General features: G+C 42.8%; 1 protein-coding gene across 1 annotated transcript in view; it reads right to left on the bottom strand.

Annotated features, from left to right (window-relative positions):
- Positions 1 to 18,577, bottom strand: part of PLB1 (phospholipase B1) — an 81,554-nt gene extending 62,977 nt beyond the window's left edge. Inside the window, exons 1-8 of the mRNA XM_035111500.2 lie at positions 18,510 to 18,577; positions 15,742 to 15,785; positions 13,909 to 14,017; positions 8,728 to 8,779; positions 6,164 to 6,244; positions 3,954 to 4,019; positions 3,067 to 3,167; positions 838 to 919 (exon numbers count right to left, since the gene is read on the bottom strand). Coding sequence (XP_034967391.2) covers positions 838 to 919; positions 3,067 to 3,167; positions 3,954 to 4,019; positions 6,164 to 6,244; positions 8,728 to 8,742 — 345 coding nt within the window. The 5' untranslated portion in view covers positions 8,743 to 8,779; positions 13,909 to 14,017; positions 15,742 to 15,785; positions 18,510 to 18,577. The remainder of the gene's footprint in view (positions 1 to 837; positions 920 to 3,066; positions 3,168 to 3,953; positions 4,020 to 6,163; positions 6,245 to 8,727; positions 8,780 to 13,908; positions 14,018 to 15,741; positions 15,786 to 18,509) is intronic.
- Positions 18,578 to 18,986: the final 409 nt, after the last annotated feature.

The following is an 18,986-nucleotide window of genomic DNA, read 5'->3' as shown; positions in this document are numbered from 1 at the left end:
AAAATTGATAAGGATCCTGCTGAAATATACCAACATGGTCAATATTCTATAGGCCTTAGTTACGATTCCACATGCTCGGTGGAAACTGATGCAAGACATTAAATGCTAGATCCTTTCTTACGTCTTGCTGTTGTTGTTATTTTCTATTGTAGTGCAACTGATAAGTCTCATTCATTGCCAAGTAACCAAACTTCCCTCAGCTGCTGCCACAAAGCTCTGTGATTGTATGCCCAATACTGCTGGGAAACACTAAAGTGAGGGAGAGGAAAGGAAAAGTGACATTTTAAAAATATTAAAATTGGGCAGGCAAGCATGCCTCATCTAGTTTCCACTGAAAAAGAAGGGGGGGAAGAATGCAACATAAAATTCAGGTATAAATTTATTCAGCAAATGTCACTGCATGGATAAATAATTCAGAACTCAGAAACTTCCACCGAGCAGAACTTTATGAAGGTCATTTACCTGCTGCTGCTATTCTACCTCGCTTAGATGTTTCTATAAAACCTGCTGTCAAAAGGTTATACAGAGTAGGTAAAACAACAACGATTGGCCCAAGTTTGAGTATTTGTACTACCATTGCCTATTGGGGCAGGAGCAGTTGGTGTGACCCGCCCCTGTCCTCCATACTGTCACTGATATCGCTACCAATTGCCTGCACAGTGGGGGCGGGGGGCAGAAAATGCTGTGGCCATGAGCTAAGATTGAATTGTGCGTAAGAGGTAACCTATTATGAAAGTTTCATCTATTTGATGCTTGCTTGCAACTATTACTTGAGGAGTTGGGTCTGGCAACCTGTTTCTAAATGTGATGAAAGGGGAGATTATTAAGTTTCCTTACCTGATATCTTTTGTTAAACAACTCCAGCATCTCAATTTCAGTAGAGTTATCACTGGGGTTCAAAACACAGGTACACAGAGATCTAGAAAGGAGGAAAATGGTACATGGCTCTTCAAACAGTAACACATCCCCTAAATATCTTAAGGGAAGTTGGAGCAAGCTTGTTTTCGCCTGCTCTGGAGGGTAGGAATCGAACCAATGGCTTCAAGTTACAAGAAAGGAGATTCCGACTAAACATCAGGAAAAGCCTTTTGACAGTAAGAGCAGCTCAGCAGTGAAACAGTGTGTTTGGGGAGGTTGTGGACTCTCCTTCCTTGGAGGTTTTCAAGCAGAGGTTAAATGACCATCTATCATGGATGCTTTAGCTGAGATTCCTGCATTGTAGGGGGTTGGATTAGATGACCCTTGGGGTCCCTTCCAACTCCACAATTCTGTGATTCTAAGTCAGAAGGCGTTATGTCCAGGAAAACCTGAGCAGCAGAACCTGTCATTTTAGAAAATTCATCCCTGAACTTGCTTCAGAGTTGCAGATTTCCAAACAACAGAGTGGTACCTCTACTTACGAATTTAATGCGTTCCAAACACACATTCATAAGTCAAAAAAAATTGTAAGTTGAATCCCATAGGAATGCATTGGGAGAAAAAAATCGTAAGTCGAAGCAACCCTATCTAAAAATTCATAAATAGAAAAAATCCTATTTAAACCACATCCAAGATGGCGGCCGGAGCTCCATTCATAAGTAGAAACATTCATAAGTAGAGTTATTCGTAAGTAGAGGTACCACTGTAGTCCTTTCCATATGGTAAGGTCCACAAAGCCTGAACATATAGAGTGGGAACAGGATTGTGTTGCTTGTTGCTACTCCTGATCTCCGTGTGTTGGCTCTGTGTACACATATGCCATGTATGTGGACACAGTGCTGATCAACACACGGAGGCTGAGAGTAGGGTTGGAGGCATGGGCATAGCCAAGGGGGGGGACAGGGAGGGGCAGCTGCTCCCCCTAAATCAATAAAAATCAATATAAATACATAGCTAACTGAGGTTCTCCCCCCCCCCAAAAAGGCCAACCCTCCCACAAAAATCCTGGCTATGCCCATGGGAGGGAGTGAACCCACTCACTTTCCACCGCTTCAGCCTACCTGGGCTTCTGATCATGTAAAAAGGAATTATAGTTTAAGTCAATCAGGGCATTTATTTGTCTCTCCACAAACACTGATCTCCCCTGTCTTTTCTGCAACTTTCACATCGGAGTGCTATCTGCATTCCCTTTTGATGAATGCAGGGCATTTCCTTGTTTCAGAAAGGCTGGATGCAATCTGTACTGCCTTTGTGTGTTTCCTTTACAGCTTCTCTTTAACAAATGTCATTTGCTGCAAGCACAGGCTTATCGCAAGATTCTAATAACTAGACAAGGACTGGGATGAGAGCCTAAGAGATTAAAGATGAGTTCCTCTGATCCCTTAGAAAAACGATTATCTGAAGATATCTGTGACCTTTTCTATCCTTCCCAAATGCCCTGATTCATTATGTGCAAGAATGCAGGGGTTAGGAAGGCAAGAAGAGTAATCAGGTTGGCTTCAAGCCAAGCACAAAGTGATTTATGTAGACTCCTTCTCGGTGGATACTAGCTTCACTGCCATTGCAATGCATTTCAATTTGCAAGGCAATAAAATTTCACATGTTTCTCAAACACTCTGAGCTGCAGAACTGTATTTGGCACTAACTACTTTCTCTGTACAGTGGTTGCTATTCATTATGAACAGTAATCTAGGATGTAAACTGATGGGCACGGTTCTTTATATCTGGAAGTCAAGATAATATTTTATATCTGTGTGTCTTTATATCTATAGTAGTAATTCCATGACTGCCAGTAACTCTAGAATATAGAACACACACCGATAGATAGACAGATAGATAGACAGATAGATAGACAGATAGACAGACACCACAGTTTCATGGATTTCAGTGTGGGATACACAAAAAATTTAAAATCTATAAAACAATATTAAAATAAGATAAAACATTAAGCAGCACTACGTTGACAATGGCCATCCAACCAAACTTGAAGGAAAATAATTAAAAGTGCCCCAAGAAGTAAAATAATAGTGTCGATTTACACATGTGTAATGCAGTTTGCCCACAGATGGAACGTGGAAACTAGGTGCTTCCATCAGATATATTGCAGGGTTTCCTGAACTGTAGGAAAATGAGAAGTCAATTCCCTACCTCATGAGGAGTCTCGGGCAGTAAACTCTCTTGTCTTGATACAATTTCCTCAAAGTTGTTATGTGAAGGATGGAGACCAGGTTCACAAATGTACGAGGGACCTGCCAAAAGGTAGGTGCAAAATGCAATATGTAGTACCAGCTTCTTAGTACATTTGGCCTTGTGATCAATAGAACACATTCATCGTCCACTGACCCAGTCTGCACAGTACACACTGAACTGATGAAATTATTGGCAGAACAGCTGCCCCCCCTGCCCCCATTCATTCAGGGATCCCTAATTCAGGCTGAAGAGCTCTTCCTTGGTATGTTAGTTCTTAAAAGCTTAAGTGCCACTGAAGTCATAGGGAGGAAGATTGTCAAAGCTAGGACCTTATCTGTAACGGAAGGGGCTGTACTATGCAATTCATAGACAACGGTCCTGCAGAGAGCAGTTTCCAAGCCAAGAATGAGAAGAGCTTCATTTCAGTGGTTTGAGGTTATTGTGTGTTACCAAGAATTAGATGGGCGCCTGGATGCATAAAACTGAGGTGTCATACACCACACTCTTGCAGTGGAGAAACATCCTTTACATGGTGTGTTCACAATGCACAATCACCTGGGTATCATTCAGCCTGTGGCAAAATGTCATTGCTTTAAGTAAGTTCTCTAACAATGTGTGACCCCCCCCCTAAAGCCAAATATAGCCCAACAGTCAAATTTGGCAGCCTCCTGGGGTCTTGAGAATCCTCCAGTTTTGAATTCCCATAGTAAATAAATAAAATAATTATAATTATTATAATTATGCCATTATAATTGCATATTCTAGAGTAACCTATTCAACTACTAGTAAATTAACTTCTCATTACTTCCCCCTGCCAGCCCCATTGGCAAAGCATCCTTTCATACCTCTTTATGGAGTATGTCCAAAGCAGCCTGTATATTGCTTACAAAATTTTCAGGGGAATAAAGTACCTATAGTGTGAAAGAAAAGGGGGGGGTAGAGGTGAGCTGTGTCATAGCCTGCTTCAGTTCTTTCCCAGTAACTTCACTATTCATTCATATTTGAAGGGGAAATGTATATGAGAGTGCCCACCTTTTAAAACTGAATTTTGAGAACAGGAACTTGAGGACAAAGCATCACGTGAGAAGCAGATGTAAGATTTGCTGCGCCGGCAAACTGAGCACGGGGCTGTTCAGGGCAAAGCAACCAAGGCATCAGCGCAACACTTGTGTTGCATTGCAAACATTTAGGATAAGGGTTCCAGGTAGGCATTTAGAACTAAACTTCAATCCACTCAGTCCTAAAGGTGGATAATGATTGGTTAATGGCAAACAGGCACGCAGAGCTCCATTTGCCAACTTTGCCACTTACTTTGCATGAACAATTGAATGAACAATGGAACATGTGTATGATGGAGCTGCCTTGGCCACAGAAATGAACAAGGAAGTTGCTGCTGCACATGTAGAGACTGGGTGCCCCAAGTCCGCATAGCAGCTCTTTCACGTGTAAATAGTCTGATAAGGTTGCAAATAACCTGCTTGCACTGATTATTCTTAAGGTGCCATCCACAGATGCAGCCCAAGCCGCCCTGAATATTTTGACAATATTTCTAAAGGTTGAGGTGCCCATAAGAGGGACGAGAGTTTCACAGCTGTGGAACAGCCACCCTCTTTCTCCCTGTGCTAACCTGGTATGCTAATCTGCCGCTCTTGGTTGACCTGAAAGATTGCAGCAGGGCTTAGAGGAGGTGGCAGATTTTCAGATTTGCTGGATCCATGGCATGATAAGTGTTCTATTATTAAATATCTATATATCTGTTATCTAAACCTTTTACTTTATCAAGAGAAGGTTATCCTTAAGATGAAGGCACAGCAATAAAGTTCTCAAAGATATGCTTTTGTGTGATATCATCTTCAGGTTGAATGACCTCTGGATCACATCACAGAGAAGGTGACATGACTAGATGCTTAAACCCATCTGACATTAACTCCACTATCACACGATGATAAGCCACACCAGCTCACAGTGTCCAATTGCTCCTCTTCAGTTAGCCACGAAGCTTTGGTTTGTCATGGCATCCCAACCTTGATCGTGTTTTGTTCTCCCTAACAAATCGTGATCAGCAAGTCAGCAACAAAATATGATTTCCCGTTGGCTAGTGATTGTAATTTGTTCGGGAGAAACAATCCCAGTTCACATGGCTTGTTGCTCTCACCTGCGCTGCGGAGGAAGCAAACCAGGAATGTTTGGGCAGAAGCTGAATAGACTAGCAAGTGGCAATCTTATTTCATTACTAGTTGTTGTTGTTTAGTCGTGTCCGACTCTTCGTGACCCCATGGACCATAGCACGCCAGACACTCCTGTCTTGCACTGCCTCCCGCAGTTTGGTCAAACTCATGTTCGTAGCTTCGAGAACACTGTCCAACCATCTCGTCCTCTGTCATCCCCTTCTCGTAGTGCCCTCCATCTTTCCCAACATCAGGGTCTTTTCCAGGGAGTCTTCTCTTCTCATGAGGTGGCCAAATATTGGAGCCTCAGCTTCACGATCTGTCCTTCCAGTGAGCACACAGGGCTGATTTCCTTCAGAATTCATTACTAGTACTGTAACTGAATAGAGTCCTCCACCCAACCTGACACAGTAGGCTCTTAGAGGTGTAGTACAAGCCATGTGGCATAACACAGCTCTGTCCTCAAACAGGGAGAAAGACCTGGGGAGCTCAGAAGGAGCAGCCAGAGGAGCTGCCACCACTTGCACCTAAACATCTGCCACCTGAGATGATAGCCTCACTCTGCCTAATGGTTGGACCGGACCTAAACCTGAACATTACTCAGTGGGACAGAGGATGTTGGGAGATTCATTCCCCATCTGCAGTCATAGGTTTATTGTCTGACATGCCGACAGAGACATCATGGAGTCATTCCAATATTATATTAAATAATGTGAAGGACAGATCCTGTGTAGATGTCCCTATATGTATCCCCAGGGCATCTGCACCATTACCACTTAGGAATATTTATGGATGAGCACTCAGATACACAAGTAAGATTTTCTTGCTGGGTGTTGTATGGGGTGAACAGAGAAAAACACTTTTAAAATAATGTCTTGGAAACTTACAGGATCTTTGCAATGGTCACACAAGTCATTCCCTCCTATGAAAAGTGTTACAAGTTTCCAGTCTTCTTGGAAATTTATTTTCTACATTGAAGACAAAGAAGATGAAACATAATGAAAAGCAAGAAGGAAAAATACTTGCGTCAACAGCCTAGAAAGGATTAATTAAATTGCTCTTTTAGGGGCACAGTCAGCTTATTCCTTTGGACTTTTACAGAACCTAGGAAACCAGGGCAGCAATCTTAAATTAGGTCTTTATGCGCCACACGGTTATATAAAACAAAAAAAATAAATCACAGGTTCACTATGCAGTGGCCTATTTCAAATCACTAATGCTACTATAGTGTCACCTACATGCCTAGTTGTATACTGTCACATTAGGAACTGGGCTCCAGATCTCCATTTTTAAGAAGCACAATTGCTCTTAGGGCAGAAGCATAGTAGGCACACCACTGACAAAGGGCTGCAAGCTCAGTAACAAGGGATATTGTCTGCATGTATAAAGTTTTAGGATCAATCTCCAGGGCTGCCAGCTAAAGGATCACAGGTTGCAAGGCCTTTGGAGAGCTACTAGTCACCAGGCTGACCTCCTGGGGCAACGGCATCATTGGTTACGCTTCAGTACCTTGTACTGTAGAAACAGAACATTGGAACAAAAAGAGAAATCTGTCCGCCCAATTTCTCTGCAGTGATTTAATGCAACCTCAGAAGGTTCAGGGGAGTTTGATGGGTTGCTTTTAAATTTTCCCATATATCTTATTAAATGCACAAATGATTTGCAGGCACACACCTGGCAGCTGCAACGCTGGACCGCAGTGATGCTTGGTCCTTCTTGAGCGGCCCAAACTGGCAACTATGTGAGTTACTTAACACATATAGTGAGATGAGCACAGCACCCCATAGTTGCCTTTGACTGGACTTAACCATCCAGGGGTCCTATATAGTACATATTTACATAATTAGTTTAGCGGCACTCCTTTTTTCCTGGGAGCTGTATGAATTCTAAGCTTCAGAACCAAGCTAAAATTCCCAGGGTTCTTTGCAGGATACTAGAATGGTTAAACTGGTACATAACTAATCTAAGTTTATATTTCTTGTTATATAGTTACATGTTGAAGCATCTGGCCTCCCATCTGTTTTAATAGCTGGTGTACTGTTTTTCCTGATGTGTACTGCTGAGCCACTAGGGACTCCACCAGACATCCTGTTTATCGAGCATTTATCCTGATTTGCATACACAACACTTAGGTGGCAGTTAGATTATGCCCTGTCTTCTTTTTATTTAGCAATCATTCTGATTTCTTTGTGGGGCAGTTATACAACAATGAGCATTCAGCCTGAACTGCTTGCAGGGTGTTTCCTGTTTACTGTTAATCATTTGCTCATCCCACATGCTTAAGGGCATTTCCCTGTCACTTTCCTAACTGCAAAAAGTCCCCTCTTTTTTGGTTTCTGATTTAAAACCCAAATTTGTCATGCTCGGGCAACAGAATGCTTTATTCACTGCAATAAACTATAGTTCTGGTATGCTCCTGAATTTCTCCCGCAAAATAGTGACATTCTGGGCATCCTCTTGAAGCAGTACTGTAGCAGCCCAAAGGCTGCTAATTCAGATATGTAAATCCGAAGATCCATATTCAAAAAGGGTTCAGAAATCTGACCACCACCAGCTCTTATCAGTCGTACCTGTCAAAGCTCTTCTCTCACTCCTGCCTGTCAGCCCACACCTTTGCCACTGCAGCTTCTGGCATTTTTGAACGACCAGCAGTATTAATGAACTGCATCTGCATTGGCAGACTTTTTTTTTAAGTCTACTCTATTTGGAAGACATTGTGGTGCTGCAGCAATGCGTGGCAGGCAGGCACAAAAAATAGCAAACCCTTCCTAGATTATATTTTCATACATCATATCTTAATGACTAAAATAATAGTTTTATTACTTTATGGAAATTTTACAATGAATGACAATAATTTTAAAGGGGTGGGGAAGCATATTTTCTATGTTTTTAAATCAGGGATAGAGATTCTGTGGCCCTCCAGATTTCCCATCATTCTTGACCATCACCCACGCCAAATAGAGATAATGGGTGTTCGAGTTCAATCATGTCTGGAAGACCATAGGTTTGCCATCCCAGTTTTAGATGGTGGCTGCATATATCACAGCAGGCACCATAGGTGTTTTAAAAAAATAAAAATTAAAATTAAAAAAGCATTCTCTTTTGTGTGAGAGTGGGAGGGGGTGCCTCTTCTATGAATATAGCTTTTATCTGCAGTTTTTCTGGGTATTTATATTCAAATCAGCTTCTTTTAAAAAACAAGGAAAGAAATGTCTTACACAATTAGTCAAGGATCCCTTGTGAGCCATTTCTATGTGTTGTTCATTTCTCTTTGATTAAAAATTGAACCCTTCATTCCATCCTTAAGACCTTTGTTACCTTAAACTCCCCTTCCCATCCCCTGCGAAATTGCGTAAGATAATGCAACCCATTAAGAAAAGAAAAGAAAAGAAAAGAAAAGAAAAGAAAAGAAAAGAAAAGAAAAGAAAGGCTCGCATTAACAGAAACTCACAGAATCAGTCTTCATCAAGTCTATTAGCTTTCTAGCTTGAGATGGGAGGCCTCTAAATATAAAGAACATAAGGCAAGTGATTAGAATTTTGTGATCAGTACAGCCATTGGGAGTGTCGTTCCAAGGAATATGGTACCAGGAAAACTAATTCAAATGGTACTGGCCTATGTCCATAAATTCCCCCCACAAAAAGAGCCACTTCATTCAACAGACAGTGCACAAAGAACTCTGATACAAAAACATCTTTAAACTTGCTTTAATGTTCAAATAGCCAGTCTCCGGCAGACAGGTCATGACTACTATACCCATTTCTGCATATGGAACTCCTTGCACAGGCAAGATCGCATCAACAGCTCTGGCCTGTCGATTTGTGCAATGCTAATCTTTCTGAGAATGACCCCACATGTGTTGGCACACAAGGAATGCCGAGCCGTGGAACTGCTCTGCTTTTCTGTGTGCAGTAGGAGTCCCACAATGGGATATGCCCATGGAATAGCAGCTCTATCCGTGCATGCAATTCCCTGCCATATCAAAAGTGGATCGGTGGCCTGGGGCCAGGAACAGAAAACAGACGTCTCTAACCCAAGCATCAGCTTCTATCAGGATGAATTCAGCGTTTCATGATATCAGCTGTAGGCATGAAATATTATCCCCAGCTATTATCATCTAACTGAGCTGGGAGAGATGATAACGGTAATCTAACGGCACAATTAAATCCACTGTCTTGCCCGCAACACTTCCGTTCGTGCTGTCAAAAATGGCCTTTGCCTCGCTTACAGCAATGCTGCACTGATGACTCAGAGTTGATTTTTGCAGCCACCACTGGCATGAACCACTCCTGCAGCTGACCTCCAGCTGAAATAGCCATTGCTATGCACAGAGGCCGTCCTGGGTGGGCTGACACAACCCACAGAGCTTTGGATCACTCCATGTCGAGCTGTTCTGAGCATGCAAAAAGTAAATGTGACCCTATGCATTGTGTTACTGGCTCAGATGTGGGAATCTGCCCAGCATAGCCTCACTGTGCTTCTCAGCAGCATTAGAGGCTAACCCAGGGGTACCTAACCTTTGACCTTCCCACTGTTGGGCTACAGTTCCCATCATCCTCACCATTGGCCATGCTGGCTGAGGCTGATGGGAGCTGGAGATCAACAATACCTAGAGGACATCATGTTTCATGCTCCCTGTCCTAGCCAACCCACTTTGACCATGCCCATTTTAAATTTATGCATTTGGTTAGTTTTCCCTAATTTGCAATACATCACACTTTTGGAAAAAGAAACAGGTTAAATCTTATGTGTACTTTTGCAAACAACTAGTGCTCCAATTTATCAAGGACATTTTGAATTTTCATCCTGTCCCCTGTGGTATTTGGAGACCTAGTTTTCTCTAATGTGCAAATCTAATGATCTTTATACCAACTCCTTCCTCCTTCTTGTCAGAGGGAGCAGCAGCTAAGCTAAGCTTGTAGCATCCCGAGATACTGTGCCTCTTTCAATAACAGTTCTGGGGTAGCAGCAGCCACACAGGGAATGCTTCTTCCGGCAGAGTTTCAAGAAGGCATGCAGGTCACTAACTCTGTGGTACAAGTCAGTTTTGCCTGGTTCTCAAACTAGCATCCTGTTTGCTACCCTGTTTCTCATATTTTAAGACATACCCATAAAATAAACCATAGCAGGATTTTTAAGCATTCAAGGAATATAAGCCATACCCCGAAAATAAGACATAGTGATAGGCGCAGCAGCAATGCCGGCCGCGGCAGGAGGAGGAGGGAAAAAATAAGACACCCCCTGAAAATAAGCCATAGTGTTTTGTTTTTTTGAAGAAAAATAAATATAAGACGGTGTCTTATTTTTGGAGAAACGCGGTAATCTTTGAAATATGTGGCATACTCACCATGTTGTGGGGGTTGAACATCTAAACATTTTTGTTTAGACAAGTCCTCCCAGATATGCAGAAAGATGGTGTGTGTTTTAAACTGCTTTCAGTTTATCACTGGTTTTATTTTATTTTTGAATGTTTCAAATAACTTTTAACGGTTTTCACCAATAATTCTATGATTTAATTCTTTTTGTAAACTGCTTTGGTGTGTGTATTATTATTATTATTATTAAAAGCAATTGAGTGGTGCCTAAATTTTATGAAATAAATGAAGAATTTTGTCCCAGGGTCCTGATCTCCAGCTGGCACAAAGCCAGCCAAGACAGTCCTTGTTTGGACTGTTGCCTCTTCTCCAGGATACAGATCACTATGCTTCAGGACAGCTGCCAAGGCTGCAGCTCCATGAAAGGAGCCACTGGTGACCTGCTGCTGCTAGGGAGGAAAAGTGGCAGCCCCATCCACCTGCCCTCTCACGGGGCATCAAGCTTAACCACTCACAGGAGGACTGGGTCCTTTCTGCAGCACTGGGCCAGTTGCAGCAGTATCTGTTCGTGGGTTTCTTTGGGCACCATCTTACCAAGGGCTCTCCCCCGAACCTGGAGCTGGCCCTTGTAATGGATAACCCATTAGCAAGTTGTCAGTTTTTGCTATGTTTGCCACAGTGCAAAGTTGCACTGGATGCCTTAGTTGAGATTCCTGCGTCGCAGGTGGTTGGATTAGATGACCCTTGGAGTCCCTTCCGACTCTATGATTCTATCCTGAAGGGTTGCAATGAAGCAGGTCAAGGGAAGGGAGTGTGCAGCCTGTTGAGGACGAACAGCTTTGTTACTTAATAATCTCCCTTCACAGGGAGGGAGGGAGGGAGGGAGCTAAACCTTTGATGCCTGAATGATATTGTGTGCCAGTGGAACAGATAACTGCAAGGATTCTGCCGGCAGAGATAATGACTTTCAAAAAGCAACGGTGGTGGTGATAACTGCTGGAGTGATCAGCTCTGCGCTCTGTTATTGTGTGCTATCACCTCGGTGAAATTACTATTATCAATGCATATGGTACAAACTGTGACTGACACACAAGGAATCACTGTTTCTCCAAGGTGGGAGGGGGCTCTTATTTCTCATGGATGGAAGTACTAGAGAAGAGCCAAGCACCTTGTCAGAAAGAAACCAAACTGTGCATGAGTACATACATTTAGAAACACTCGAGGCAAATCAACCTAGGGCTAGTTCAAATGCTGCCACCCCTAGATAATATTTAAATGTGCAGAAAAAAGAGCATCTCTGTGCAGAAGGTGCAAGTGGCTGCGGGGAGGGGGGGAATTAGCAGAAGTGGGGAGGTCCACTTCTGACATGAAGGGCCACATTCATGCAGGTGATGTGCAAATCTACAAGCAGGGGCCTTTTCCCCCCTAAGGCTAATTGATATGGGGATGAGTCAGAGCTGCCGGTGCCCCAGAAATCACACACTCCCAATGATTTTTAACCCATTAATATTAATTAATATCTATTAAATTAAGATCTATTAATTAAATCTGCAGATGAGGAAAATATCATTGTTCGAAAGTGGGGAAAGCATGTATCCCTTGTTTTTGATGATATGCACGTGTGTTACTGCAGTTGTCCTGCAGGAGGAAATAAGTAGATGCACTAGTGATGCACTAGTGCAAGGGTTTCCGTTTGCACAACAGAACTTCCCCTTCCTCTCCTTTCCCCCCCCATGCCCCTCCCCAAATCAACTCAGAAGGGTTGGGGGGCGGGGAACCCACAACAGATTTAGGAAGGCGTGAGGAGGGCAGATTCACTCCATTGGGTATCACCAAAATGCTTCTTCTAAAGTGCTACTTGCCATTGCAGTTTTTTAAAGCACTTGAATTGAATGTAAGATGTGCTTTACAATCTGCTGTCTGGTTAAATCCGGGCAACTTTTTTTTGATGGGGAGGATAAAATTAAAATGTTTTCATCAGTTGCTCTCACCAATTAATCAGCTAAGCACTGCAGCTCTAAGAGAAACACGTCACATTTTCATTTCCAGTTGGATATCTACTCAACAAACATTGTTGAAGATGCAACTTTCAGTGAGAAAACTGAAACAGAATACTTCAGCTCAGCCAGAGTTTTTCAGCTGTTCATTCCCATTTGCGAGTGTTTTGTGCACAGCTGAGGTCCTGAAGGGGAAAACTCTTTGATAGAGCTTCTGTTTCTGTTCACACTGGAGTTGGGATGTGGTCAAAGAGCCTTTGCCAGCATCCTGGGGAAAGTGCCTAAATGATGTGTGATTATTTGCTCCATTTACTCCAGTCACCCAATAACCAAGGAGGACAACCTTGCTGAAACCTCTTCCCCCTTTTTTTTTTGACAGGAGGAGGACAAGATAAATAATCAGAGACTTGTGGAGAAGTGAGGGTTCACCCACACTGTCATTTTGTTTTCTTTATTTCTTTGATGTATTTATAGCCCACCTTTCTCCCAAGTTGGGATTCAAGGCAGTTTAATATGGATAGTAAGCTTCTTGTATAAGCTTCTTGAAATCACGTTGGTGGCGCTGTGGGTTAAACCACAGAGCCTAGGGCTTGCTGTTCAGAAGGTCGGCGGTTCAAATCCCCACGACGGGGTGAGCTGCTGTTGCTCCTGCCAACCTAGCAGTTCGAAAGCACATCAAAGTGCAAGTAGATAAATAGGTAGCGCTACAGCGGGAAGGTCTTTGTCATGCTGGCCACATGACCTGGAAGCTGTACGCCGGCTCCCTTGGTCAATAATGCGAGATGAGCACCGCAAACCCAGAGTCGGTCACGATTGGACCTAATGGTCAGCGGTCCCTTTACCTTTAAGCTTCTTGTACCACACCCATTTCTCTGTTGTCCATATGACATTCTCTAAATCACTGCCTTCCCATACTTTGCCCTCCCTCAATCTGGATTTCCTCATACCCTCTCCTTTCCTGAGAAACCCTGGTGTGTGAAAACCTGGACTGAAGGAGGGAAACACGTGAGAAAGGAGCAATTTATAGGATAATACCATATGGACAATAGAGAATCAGTGGAGGTGCAGGAAGCTGTACCACGTTAAATGACAGGATGGATGAGGCCTTAGAATGTGGAGGCAATGCTCTTTCAGTCATTGATCAACTTCTCTCAAAACAGGACTTAACATCTCAGAGTAAAAGGATAGTGCATTTTTCTTTCTTTCTTCCCAATTCTGATACTGCAACAGTACCATTACAGAGAAATGCCAAAAAGGCTTAACACATCTGCAACAAACAGGTCTGCACAGACAAACAAACATGCCAACATCTGTTCTTACTCTGCACGGGCTCCTGCCACAGCCTGGTTCAGGTAGGCATTAGATGTGCTCTGGCTTCCTTTGCCACTGGAATAGCCTAACAGAGAAGGATTGAACTCACGAAGAATATCTGAAAAATAAAAGTGGGATATCATAGAGAAGGATGAATGAATAGCATAGATATTTCTGTTTTCTAATATTGGTCCCCTTCTAGAACCAAGAGTTAGCAATGAAATGGATTGGCAGCTGGTTCAAGACAAACCAAAGGCAACACCTTTTCACCTGACAGCATTGATTTAGGGTGACCTTAGATGGTCATAAAAGGGATGAGACAAATACATAGCATAGCCATTAGCCACGACAGCAAAATGGAACACCTGTGGCTCTGTGGATGAATTTAGACATCCAAGCAACGTGTTGGGAAAGGTACATGTTGGAGGAATGAGGTTTCATGTATGAATAGATGAATGGATGGATGGATGTAATAACAACAACTATAAACTTCACCCTCAATGTCTCTTTTGCACTGCCCTGAACTTCCCTTCTAAGCATGTTTGGACGAACACTGTTGTAAGTCTCTACACCTTTAAAACTTTAATACCCAATCAGATGGGAAGGGGTATTAGTAAATGGTAGTAGTAGTAGTAGTAGTAGTAGTAGTAGTAGTAGTAGTGATAGTTAATGCAGGACTACTGATCTTGTGGAGGCTTCTAACAGCTGAACATGGTTTGAAGCCCCATTGCAGGCTTCCCAGAGGCACCTGGTGTGAGAACGGAGACTGGACTAAAAGGTAAAGGGGCCCCTGACCATCAGGTCCAGTCGTGTCCGACTGGGGTTGCGGTGCTCATCTTGCTCTATAGGCCGAGGGAGCCGGCGTTTGTCCGCAGACAGCTTCCGGGTCATGTGGCCAGCATGACAAAGCTGCTTCTGGCGAACCAGAGCAGCGCGCAGAAACGCCGTTTACCTTCCCGCCAGAGCGGTCCCTATTTATCTACTTGCACTTTGATGTGCTTTCGAATTGCTAGGTGGGCAGGAGCTGGGACCGAGCAACGGGAGCTCACCCCATTGCAGGGATTCGAACCGCCGACCTTCTGATCAGCAAGCCCTAGACTCTGCTTTAACCCACAGCGCCACCTGGGTCCCATAAAAGGGGCCTTTTATGTTCTTTTACGTTTTATGTCTCCTCTTATGTTCTTAACATTAAAAAAATATGTTTAAAAGCAATGTGAATGTCAGGTGTTGGGGTAAACAATGGGAGATGGCTGTCATCATAGCACCCTGTTTTAGTTTCCAGAGGCATCTGCATCTCCACTGTCAAAAGCATCAGTGAGATTCGGAAAAAGGCCATTGTGGAGGGAGGGGGAGTATGGGTGCCCCCTGCCTTTCATTCTCTTCTCTAAGTGCCCCCCCCCAACTAAAGTAGCTGCTTGGTTCCATGAGCTGCCTGTGGCTTGGGTGTCTGCTGGTTGCCTGTAAAAGAGTTCCAAGACACCTTTCTTTTCCCCATAAAAACTTGCACAAGGAGCCTTGCTTATTTGCTTAATGCATTCCAAGATCGTATGGAGCTGAATAATAATTATGCTTTTTAAAAATAAAATTAAAAAGTCACAGAGACTTTCAAAGCAACTAAGACCCTGGGAAATTATAAAACACACACTGTTAAGTCATGCACAGCAAATTACAGTGTTGGCTGTGAGAAGGCTTTCCCCTCCCCTCCTCCACCCCCATCAGTCTGGGATGCTGAATACAAAGAGGTTTAAGTCTGTCAAGCCTGCTGAAGCTTTCCTCAAGTTTGCTCCATAAATTATGAAAGGGCTTCACAAATGCACTAACCTTAGGGAAATGGGCACTTACTTGCTAATGTTGTGACTGTGCTTATGTTTTCATTTCCACCAACACTGCAGAATTTGGAGGGGAGGGAGGAGAAAGCAAATAAAAGTTAGAGAAGATTTGCTTGGAACAAGTCACAGAGTGCCCCCTGGTGATGTTTCCGATCCTCAGATATCCCTTACTTCAACTGCTGGTTTGAATGCTTGTTCCCTCGCTGCGAGAAGCCAAGTTACAGGGAACCAGGCAGAGGGCCTTCTCGGTAGTGGCACCCGCCCTGTGGAACGCCCTCCCACCAGATGTCAAAAAGAAAAATAACTACTAGACTTTTAGAGGACATCTGAAGGCATCCCTGTTTAGGGAGGCTTTTAATGTTTAATCGATTATTTTATTTTATTTTTCTGTTGGAAGCCACCCAGAGTGGCTGGGGAAACCCAGCCAGATGGTCAGGGGTATAAATAAATTATTATTAGACGCTAATAATACATTTGCTCTGTAGCACTTTGAATACTCCTCTGGTGGTTCCCTCACTATGAGAAGCCAAGTTACAGGGAACCAGGCAGAGGGCCTTCTCGGTAGTGGCACCCACCCTGTGGAATGCCCTCCCACCAGAGGTCAAAGAGAACAACAATTACCAGACCTTTAGAAGGCATTTCAAGGCAGCCTTGTTTAGGGAAGCTTTTAATGTTTGATGGATTTCAGTATTTTAATATTTTGTTGGAAGCCGCCCAGAGTGGCTGGGGGAAACCGGCCAGATGGGCGAGGTATAAATAATAAATTATTATTATTATTATTATTTATTTAACTTGTATCATGCATTGAAATGGGGCTCCCAATGGTATTATATGGGGCTATCTATCTATCTATCTATCTAAGGCAGTAATCACTAGCTGTCTACCTTCCAAGTCTTAGTAATGCTTCCACTCCATTCACAGGATCCTTCTCAAGGCTATGGTTAATAACTCAGGTTGCAGAGCCTATGATATGGTAGAGGCTTCATTGCTAATGACATGCCCACACACCACACTGTTGCCTTTGTTCATAGGAATTGTGGGGTTTTTATAACAGCTCCATATGCCTGTGAAACTTGTGTTAACTATATAATGAGCAGAGTCCTTATGATAGTACAGTGGTGCCTCGCTAGACGAATTTAATTCGTTCCACGGGTCTTTTCTTATAACGAAAAATTCGTCTAGCGAATCACATAGGAATGCATTGAATTTTTTTGATATTTTTTTTTTTGCCCATAGGAACACATTAATTGAATTTCAATGCATTCCTATGGGAAACCGCAATTCGCTAGATGAATTTTTCATAAAACAAATTCGTCTAGCGAGGCAACCTCCGCTCGAAAAATCCTCTCGTTAAGCGGAAATTTCATTAAGCAGGGCATTCGTTAAGCGAGGCACCACTGTACATGTCCTGGTTTTGCGGCCAGCCTAGAACTGCAAAATGCCAACAGGGGTATCAAGCAGCTCAAAAACAACAACACATGGTTGATGTGCTATGTTTCGATTTCTGTTATAGACTTGCAATTTAATAAATGGGGAGGGGGTAGTTTCCCTAGAGTGAGTTATAATTTGGCCTGTGAATATTCCTCTTGAAGACTCTATGCATTAGTTTCATTTACGTACATGCACCAGTAAGCAATAATCAAATATATCCATATATGTCTGAATCCAATTGAAGTCAGAAGCTTTCACTGTAACAGTGACAAATGAGCAGGACTGCCCTTAGTCTGTCATTTCTGATTTTTGACTGTATGATATATATTAGTATAGGGTTGCCATATTTCAAAAAGTAAAAACCAGGACACCCCGAAAGATCCAAGACAAAGTGCCGCCTTTCAGAAATTCCTCCCGGATGTCAATTCCACCTCTGAAATCACAGTAATGTCCAGGAAAATCCAGACATATAGCAAACCTATATTAGTATATGTTACAAATGTTGGCGCCTACTGATTTAGCAGCAGTTAAAAGCAACACTAGGAGAATAAAATTATATATGCAGCAAAAATAGCAAAATAAAACATGAGCAAAAGAGAAAAATAATAACTCTTCACAACTCATTTAAAAGTCATCAGTGGAGGAACCTTATGCACTGATCTAGGAAAAGAGTTCTATAGGCATGGGGCCACCACTAAAAAGGCCCTGTTTCTTGTGCTTGCCAGTCAAATACTTATTGGTAGTAGGTAATGCATGCTACAGGCAAATTGAGCTAGCATGTTTAATAGAACCAGTAAATTGATTCTTACTTTCACCATTCACTGAAATGCCCCAGTTTTGGACAGGGGAGAAAGGAACTGCTATCTGCTTGTGATTGATATCATGTAAGAACACAGAAAATCTAGAGACACAAGCTTTATCATGCTTATATCCTATTTCCAGTCCCCCTCATCGCACTCCATTTGAACGCTGCTTTCAAGTACTTGCCCTCATCGTAGCGAAAAATGAATGAGGTGGGAATATGAAAAGTCAGAACGTTTGTAGAAAATGGTACTTTTGTTAATTTGAAGAAATAGATAAGTCAATCCACAGGAACTTGAAAAAGGACGAAGCCATGCGTAAACAAGAGTATGGCTCCTACATCATCAGAGAAGCCTGAGGCCACATCTGCCAGAGCCATGAATCTAGTTACAGCTTGTGCAAGTTTTAAGAGTGCCAACCTCAAGATGGCTCTGAAGTAGCAATTGAGGTCAGCAAGGAGGAGACTGGAATTGGTTTCAAAAGCCAGCAAGAAGAAAAGAATAAGAACAGACTGCAGAATATCTAAAGATTTTGATTTGTGGCACTCACCTCCATGAAAGGCCTCGATACTGTGTCAGAACATCTAGGACATTGTTTGGTGAAGAACCCGCTCCATTTCCTGCCTGATATCAAAGAGGACACAGGGGTTTGGGAAAGTCCTTTTAGAATAAGTTGCTCGCCTATTTTGGAATGGGATGGTTGGAAAGAGGCCACTTTAGATGACTCCCCCTGGAAATATCCCCCACTCTTGCTCTGAGGAACCTGGAGCGTATTTTAGTTCTGCCTAAAAATAGCATTGGCATCCTGTCTTACCTTATCATGGGGATTAGCAAGCAGTGGAGGAATGTCATTGGCCAGGGCTAAATTTACAAGCCTACTTAGAATAAAATCCATAAACTGATGGTTGCTGATCAAAGAATAATAAACCGATAATTGCCCTTCCATTAATACCGTACTTGTTTCAAGAATACCGATGGGTACAGAAGCATTAAATAACAAAGCATATTGCAACAAAGCAACATAGGG

The sequence above is a fragment of the Zootoca vivipara genome, chromosome 3 (assembly GCF_963506605.1).
Source record: "Zootoca vivipara chromosome 3, rZooViv1.1, whole genome shotgun sequence".
NCBI classification, from domain to species: Eukaryota; Metazoa; Chordata; class Lepidosauria; order Squamata; family Lacertidae; genus Zootoca; species Zootoca vivipara.
Note: the sequence above shows the minus strand (reverse complement) of the source record. Positions and strands in the feature narration are given on the sequence as shown.